Genomic DNA, 8763 nt, shown 5'->3' with positions numbered 1-8763 from the left:
TTTATTTTGTCTTTATGACATAACAGATCTATGAGAGAGAATCTTTAATGTATTGACTGGCAGATTGGCAATAGGAAAATCAGCCTTCAACCATAAAATAATTTGCAAAGTCAGTCGTTTCAGTCAAACCAAAATGAAACAAAAGAAGCAAAAATTTTCCAAGTGGATGGGAGGAACTCCTACTTTTCATTCTGCTGCTTTGAAACTACGGGCACATGTTATACTATACATTTGAACTATACCTTTCATCCATGAATTAGGGAATGCCTTCTAGAAGAGATTGTATTTTTCTGATGCATGAAAAAGAGGTGGGGAAGTTGCTACAGATATAAGGATGAATGCAAAGTTGTAAAGACAAAAAAGGAAGTCAAAGGAAACAATAATCTGTGCTGTAACATTTACCTAATTGGGGTTCACTGAGAACAGAGGCAAGAAATCAAGAGTAAAAAGGTAAATGGAATATGGTTAAGAACTCTGGAGATGAGATTCTCCGTACTGTAGGCTGGACAGGGTCACGGCAGAGTTCTGAGGGGAGAGAGGTGGTCAGATTTTTTTCAATAATGAGTTAGTGTATTGAATAGCAGTGAATAAAGAAAAGCTTACTTTTTATATGGATAGCAGTGAATAAAGAAAAGCTTAATTTATCTTATGATCTCCTTTTCTAGCTTATTATCTAAAAAGTGCTACTTCTAAAGTTACAAGCTTTGCCAATTCTTTTTTTAAACAATTGTTGAAAACTTCATGATAAAAGAAATTTCCTTAAAATGGACTTATTATAGTTTAAGATCCAATTATTTAGATGGAAAAATCAAAGTAAAGACTTAGGAAAGAGAGTGTAAGAAAAACAGAACTTGAACTGACAGTAATTCTAGAAAAACTCATGAGGAGGAACCAAACAAGAGAGATTAAACGAAATTAGATCTCCCTGTGAAAAAGGTCTTTCTCTTTTAGCTAATAAAAGTAGACTTTTAAGCAAACATAGTTAAAACTTGAGCTTCCAGGGCTGAGCAGTGTGCCTTTACATCATCTTACATCCATTAACTTTATAAAATCTGGGAAAAGCCAGGCCAAAGAGGCAAATCATTTATACTCCACTAAACAGAAGGTGAATGAGCTAATGCCATCTCTGTCACTGAAAATAGATTCTGAGCTAACATTGTTTTGTTTTCCTCTCATCAACATCTTTTTATGAAAAAAAATAATAATAATAACTAAGAATATCATTTATTTTACATTTACAACAGTATTGGACTTGTTTCCTAGTTCAAACAGTGATTTTAAAATCTCAGAGAATTAGGATCTTTTCTACCCCACTGAAACAACCTACTTTGGAGGACTGTAGAAGCAAACCAACCTCAGTTTATTTTTTTGCCTTAAACAGGTCTCTGCTAATTCTTCTCTAATGATAAACACTACTGATGTTATACTAGACACCAGTGTCCTGACAATGTTTGCAGATTGATAAAAAGTGATCTACCAAATGCATCATCCTATAGAACACACCCTTTCAAAACTACACTTGTGAAAATTAGTTGTGATTCCATGATCAGGAGATCCACTGGATTTACAACAAACTAGGACAAATCTCCACATCTGCTTCATTTCGCTCACTGACACACATCCAACACTCAGCTTAGAGCATAACCTCATGGGCTATTGACTTAAGGACGGGGGCTTAGGAAACTGACAGCCATTTCAGTTCAAATATAACTAGCTTAACTGTCACGATACAGACCTTGTGAATTAAAAAAAAAAATAAGTATAATTTTAAAACCAGAAGGGTTCTTATTGTGCATCAGTTCAATAGATCAGGGTATTTGGGTGAAGCCTGGGGGAAAGCATATAAACTAAGAGTTGCCACTTCTATTTTCCTATTTGCCTTTATTCTTTGTTGCTTCCAAATACTTTGCAACCTGTGATTAGACTATTCTACCAGAGATGCCTTTTCATGTTACTTTCCTTCTCTCCCTACTCTTCCATGCAAAGAGTTAACAATAGTTTGTTCTCACTCTCCATACTAAAGGATGAGACTGCTTCGTCGTTGATCTTGAGAATCCAAATCTAACACTTGAGATCATGAATTCAAACTTCTACTCACACGCCACACCTTTACTCCAAGCTTCTCTCATTTAGCTGGTGTCACTGCTGCAGCATTCGCTATTTAAAAAAATTCCAGGTTCTTTATAGTTTACCTAGGGATGAATCCTCTTCTACACTTTCCTGTCATCCTTGAGCAGCCCATTAAAGTACTTTCTTGACTTGTTCTTCTGCATCCTTTTTTTTGTCTTTTATGGGGTCAACCTGAAAAAACTAAATCTGAATGTATCCATGTCTCTGCCTTCCCCACGTTTACTCCTGCAGAGGACATCGCTGTGGGTAGAGCTCATTCACCTCTTGTTTGCAATTCTATTCCCTTTTTTGGCCTTGTTATAGACAAGTTAAATGCTGAATTATAAACAAGTTATAGACAAGTGAAATGCTCAATTTCTTGGATCCTCTTTTATCTGCATTTTATAGGACATAATTCTGACAACATGGGCATGACAGGAAATTTATGCAAAATTCTTTGATATTTTTTGGTTTTTAATTAAAAATCTTGTTGCACCTCCTTTTATTCTTGTACCTTTAATGCAAGCGGGATGCCTAGAGTTATGTAGCCATCTCATTTAACTGTGAGTAAAAGGCCAAGGTTGTCACTGAGACACCTCTCTTTGCTGCGATGCTGAATGTCCCCAGGAGTTCCCACAAACAGAATTCTTAGTATATGTAGAAAAATAACTATTCTTTCTTTAAGTCACTCTAATTTAGCTTTTAGTTGACAGAAGAAGAAAACATCTTACTGAGATTTCTGGACTGCCGAACAAATTGTACTGCAAAGAGCTACCTGCTCAGCTTGTTGTCACAGTACATTTGTGGACACCACTAATTTTGCATGGGTGTTGAGAAACGCCAGCGACCCTCATCCTTTTGACCTCTTTTCAGTATATTTTTTCAGGCCCAGAGGGTTATTTTAAATCTCCTCTGTAATTATTCATGCTGGAAACTTGGCATCACTTCTTATTCTTTATTTCCCACAAACTTCACATGGATGTTATCAGCTCATCTTGACAGTTCTCCAGCCCCAATGTCTCAAGGTTCTAGATACTTTTCTCTGAATGATTTGATACTTTTCTAAAATCTAGGTCCTCATCATCTCTTGGATTACTCCAGCTGTGCCCTGCCTGGCATCCCGCCCAAGCTGCTTGGCACCACCTATCCATACAAAGTCATCGCCCTAAAGTACAACTTGATATTATCTCTCTTCCCTATTCTAAGCTTGTATGACTGGAAGGGCTGTTTCTTAAGAGCGATGATGACTTAAGTGCCCCTGCTAACTTCTCCAGGCTCGTCTCTGACTCTTCTTTGATCCTGATGACTGACTGCTCTCATTTCCCTAGATACCATTGAAGCATGCAACTGCACTATGATGCTTCTTTCCAGTCTTCAGAGAAGTAATTCATTTTTATAGTGCCTGGTAAATAAGTTAATCAGTCTTTTTATGTCCTTCCAACCACTAGCTTCTATGACCAGCATCTGGGGTCTTTTTTTTTTTTTTAAGGTTTTATTTATTTATACATACAGAACTGGGGTATGCAGGCCAGAGGTGCAGGGGCAGTGAGAGGATTCACCAGCAACAGAGTGGAGAGCAGAACAGGCAGACTGAGGAAGTACACTGCTGAGGGGAACAGCGGGTGGGCAGGTCAGGAGAGGTCTGCAGCGCCATGTGGATCACCTTCGGGCGGGCGGGAATAGAACTCGGCACTGAAGGGCCAGGCTTAGCTTCGTTAGCAGTGCAGGCGCCAACCTGCTGCACCACGGGGAGGGCTCACCTGGGGGGCGGGTCTTATACTCTCATGAATATGGACTCCTGGGCCCAGGGAGCACAGGTGTGTGCCTTTACACCTGGCCTAGAAGTGGTGAGGGATAAAGGGGCGCTGTGGCTCTGGGGACCTGAGATCATGAGAGGAGACCCGAAGAAACAGCACAAAGATTTGCGGGGAGCTGAGAGACTCAGTTGCCTGCCTGCTTCCCAGCCTTCCTGCCTGGTGCACCTGTGTACCCAGTTCCCTGACAATGTTAAAGACCCGTGAAACCCATCAAGGTCCCCAAGATTATACCCATCTGCCTGAGATAGGAACCAACCTGCCCAGATGGTTGCTCAATAGTGTGTTAATAGCTAATAGCTTCCCGAACCTTCCCCCTTGTCAGTCAGCTGACTCACTGACAGGCAGCTGACTCACCTTTCCAAGACCCTGGGCTGAGCCCCGACCCTCCTTCAGTCTTCTGTCTTCTAGACTCCCATAGGAATGCTCCTTAAATTTGGAAAAATGAATTTAAGAATTCTAGGTTAGATTTTTTTTTTCTGGTTAGAATTTTTTGACTCCAGAATTTGGAAACTTTATAAACAAGATGAAATGAAAAATATCTCCAATATCCTGGGCAACGTTAGATTGAAGATAATGTTCATGGTTATCTGATATCAAAGATAGCTATTCTTAGGAAAATAGGGTAGCTTTATATAAACCATGTTGTAACTGTTTTGTAAACAAATAACATTTTTTCTTTAGAAATATTTTATTATTTAAAATTATACTTTTGGACAATTTTTATATGTAATGCTCCATAGTAATATTCATTGTCCCTGTTTTGATTCCTTTCCCTCCCTTCCCCTGCAGAGTGTCTCTGGTTTATACTTGCCTTTTAGGTTTTTTTTTTTTTAATTTATTATGATTTTTTTTTTCCTGATCCCGTATGTCATTCCCCCTGTAAGTTCCTGTAAGTGAAACCATTTGATATCAGGGGACTATGGTGATGGTGTACAGGTGAATTGGTGGTGGGAATTATACAGGGGCGACCCTGAGAGAAGACAGCATACACTGTACAAAAAGAAAGAATGATGTAAAATTTATAGAGAATAAAAAAGTGAATTGCTAAAAAAAAAAAAAAAGATTCAAAGATTCATTGTCCCATGTAGAGATCATGCCTGATGGAAACATTTCAGCATTAGACAAACCACAGTAAAAGAGCAGAAGGAAATACCTGAACTTACTTAAAGATGGTCTGTCTCCCTCCCTACAACAAAAGAGCAGGAGGAAATACCTGCGCCTACTTAAAGATGATCTGTCTCCCTCCCCAGCCCACCTCCATTTTCCTAGTTTAAGTCATTGGAAGAGATTTTACCTGTCCACATTTATAGGTCCAAGTCTGCTCCTTTATTCTCCTATTTTCATGTTTAGGGACTTAGGATCAAAAGAGATTGGGAAATAAGAGATAATACACAATTTATCAAAAATACCAGCCTGAGTCACTTACAAAATGAGAAATGTCTAACCAAGCTGCAGTAAGAATAAATTGATAGAACATCATTTAAGCAGCAGGTTTGAAGCTTTGGAGACTGTGCTTTAATGTATTCAGCTGCATCCTATCATCTCCTGCTTGGGGCTCAGCCCTATGGTCTCCTCTATTATATTCTTCATTAAAATCTATCACTAAGACCTTGAAAAAGAGCACCCTTCCTATGCCTTTAAATGAATACATTAAATACATTTAATGATCCAAGGAAAGTGTTCAAGAATGTCTAGAATAGAATGAAATTAATCTTTCATTTATAGAGCGTTAGCCATTCTTCAAAGTATTTGTACCTTTCCACAGGTGTTGATTTATTGTGTGGGGGTTATAATACTAACAAGGCAATAAGTACTTATTGACTAGTATAAGCTCAGCACTGTTTTGGCATGCTAAACTATGCAAGTGAGACTCACAATATAGTGCCTGTCTTTGCAGAAAGAGAGGACTCACATGCCAGGACTAGAGAATGACACCCCCAGGCCCTATATATTTAAGTGCTAAATGACCCAGCTTTCCATATATTTAAAGGGCTGCTCTGAATTCATAGATGGGAGAAGGCATTGGGGGTGTCAGGGTAGAATCATAAACTTTTAGGGCTTGGAGCTAATCTAATTTGACTTCACAATTTTACAGATGAGTAAAATGAGACCTAAGAAGTGGAAGGAAGAGGAAAACAGAAAAAGACATACTAACTTTTATAGCCACATTCTTTCCATGAGCTCTTTCACTTAAACCTGGCGCCCATCTCTGAATTTGCTGCTGTTATGCCCATTTTCATAGGAAGTCCATGTGGTTGAGAGATTAACGTTGTGCGTGAGAATTTGCAAAGTTCAGGAATTCACACCCAGGTTGCCTGATTCTAAATCCTCTTTCCTAAAGAATGAAACTTTCTATGTCACCAGTAATATGCACGGTGTGTTCATATATGTTACTTTAATTTCAAATATATGTTACCTTAATTTGAAAATTACAGAATTAAGGAATACCTGCCTCCCTTCATTAAAAATCTCGCACTGTCCCATTCTTTGCTGGGTGGTATTATGCAAATTAGAAAGACCTAAAACACATCAGTTACTTGTAATTTTAATAGCAAGCCCTTACTACAGGTGGTCTTTCAGATGCTTTGCATACTCATTCATTTAATTAATTATCACAACAATATTGTAAAATATTAAATATTATAATAAAACTTAACTTTTTTTTTTTTGTTCTCAGACCCTTCTAGTAGGTATCTGCCTCTGGTTAGAGCACCCCTTAAAATAAGTCATCATATGCCCCAATTTGCCTCTTATGTCTGGTTGACTTGTCCATGACAACTGAGCTCACCAACATCCATAGTATCACCATCGGGACTGATGTCACCTATGTTAATGTCACCTATGTTAACATAAATTTACTCTTCTAGGAAATAGGGTGTAAATGCCTTCATTGTTTAGAAATTGCAATTTGGTGCATTACTATTGAGAATACAAAATGGTGCAGCCACTATGGCAAACAGTATGTCATTTCTCCAAAAGAGATTAACAGAATGACCTGATGACCCAGCAGTTCTACTTCTAGTATAAACCTAAAGGAATTTATCAGATAATTAAGGGGATTGTGTTCAGTGAAATAAGTCAGAAGGAAAACGAAAATATTGCATGGTTTTACTTATAGGAGGAAAATAGGAAAACCAACCAAGGGATTAAAAATAAATAAATAAAAAGACAAAACTTGCAGACAAACTATAGATCTAAGGCATTCAGCACAGGAATGTGAGGGAGATGTGTCAAAACAGGGGAGGAAAAAAGAGCTCAAGAGACTGGTTCCTGTTCACTGGAATGTGGTAGGTGGAAGATTTATGGGGACTCTCCTGAGGGGAGAAGCCAAATATTGTACACAAATAAACAACGGTGTAAGAAAAATAAATAAATAAGCCCGAAGGAATGTTAAAGCAGAGACTTGAACGGATCCTATATGCAACATTATTCACCATGGTTTGGAGGTGGAAAGAAGCTGTCTCCTCCAGTGGAGCCGGAGATAAACAAATGTCCTGTGTGCATATAATGGAACTTTATTCAACCTTAAAAAGGAATGGAATTCGGATACATGCTGCAACATTGATGAACCTTGAAAACACCATGCTAAGTGAAATAAACCAGATGCAAAAGGGAAAAAAAATAAAATTAGCTCCACTGTCGGATTCAGAAAATCCTTGAAAACCAATTTACTTGAATTACATAAGCTCTAGGTTAATTTACTTGGACTAAAGAGCTACAAATGGTCTCCTTCCCAGGATAATAGTTTCCTCACCAGGGTTAAAAGCTAATGATCAAATAACTGATAAAGACTTCAAGAGAGTTTTTATCAGGACTCCCTCCTGACAGGACCCTCGACTCACTGTGCCTCCCAGTTCTAAATTATCATATGATGAAATCACCTTATCTCCATCAGATCCTGCCACTAAAAGTTTCCCTGAAGCTGTCTGATCAATACTGAATGCCTACAGTTAGACTCTGTCCTCTCCAGACACACAGACCAGATGGTGTGGACTCTGCAGCGATGCGTAAACATAAAGTTGCCCAATCAGAGGTTCTTCTGAGAGTTACTTGAGAGTAAACAAAATCTGTAGACAGAGGCACTGTGGTCATCTAGCCATCTATACCCAGCAGACTCTTGTGTGGACAGGACTCGGACACCCACCAGAAGATAGATACTTCTTTACATCATTAATCTGTGTCTGAGCATGCATGCTGCCTCATGGCACCCCAAAAGAGGCTTGTGCAGAACTGGGAGAGGACCTTGCCTGCAATTCTGTCTGTGCTAGAAGTCTGAACTTCATGCTACAACATTTAAGAAATAGTGAGGTCACCTTCCCTAGATCTCATGAACCCTAGGACTCACCTGTTATTGCAAGATGGGTTTCCCTCTAACTTGACGTGGTAAGGAAAGGAGATGAAAGAAAATTCTATCCAAAAGTGCAGACTCACAGAAGTCAGCTGAAGCCCAAAGACAAATATGTTACATGCCAAACACTATTTGCCATGTTCTCTACTCTGTGGTGATGGAGATGAGGAAGCTTAGTTACTAAGGGCAATGTAAACTTTGTATCAGGGAGATGTGTGTAAAGGGGAAATGTTATTTAGAATCTACTACTACTTCCTATGAAACATGAAGTTTTAAAATGGGTGTATATATAGGCCCTCCCTGTTGGCGCAGTGGGTTAAAGCACAGCACTAAGAAGCTAAAGTCACTTCCAGATGAGTTCCATCCCCACCTGCCCCGGAGGTGAGCACATGGCGCGGCAGACCTCTGCTGACCGCCCGCTGCTCCCCTCAGCAGTGTACTTTGTCGATCTGCCTGTTGTGCTCCCCACTCTGTTCCTGGTGAATCCTC

The 8763-nt window shown here is 39.1% G+C and overlaps 1 protein-coding gene across 1 annotated transcript in view; it reads left to right on the top strand.

Moving 5' to 3' along the window:
* Nucleotides 1–8763, top strand: part of VEGFC (vascular endothelial growth factor C) — a 128332-nt gene that overhangs the window by 16814 nt on the left and 102755 nt on the right. The window contains exon 3 of the mRNA XM_004682412.2: nt 3183–3279. Coding sequence (XP_004682469.2) covers nt 3183–3279 — 97 coding nt within the window. The remainder of the gene's footprint in view (nt 1–3182; nt 3280–8763) is intronic.

This window comes from Condylura cristata, unplaced genomic scaffold, assembly GCF_000260355.1.
Source record: "Condylura cristata isolate star-nosed mole 26May11 unplaced genomic scaffold, ConCri1.0 scaffold00014, whole genome shotgun sequence".
Taxonomy (NCBI): Eukaryota; Metazoa; Chordata; class Mammalia; order Eulipotyphla; family Talpidae; genus Condylura; species Condylura cristata.
Note: the sequence above shows the minus strand (reverse complement) of the source record. Positions and strands in the feature narration are given on the sequence as shown.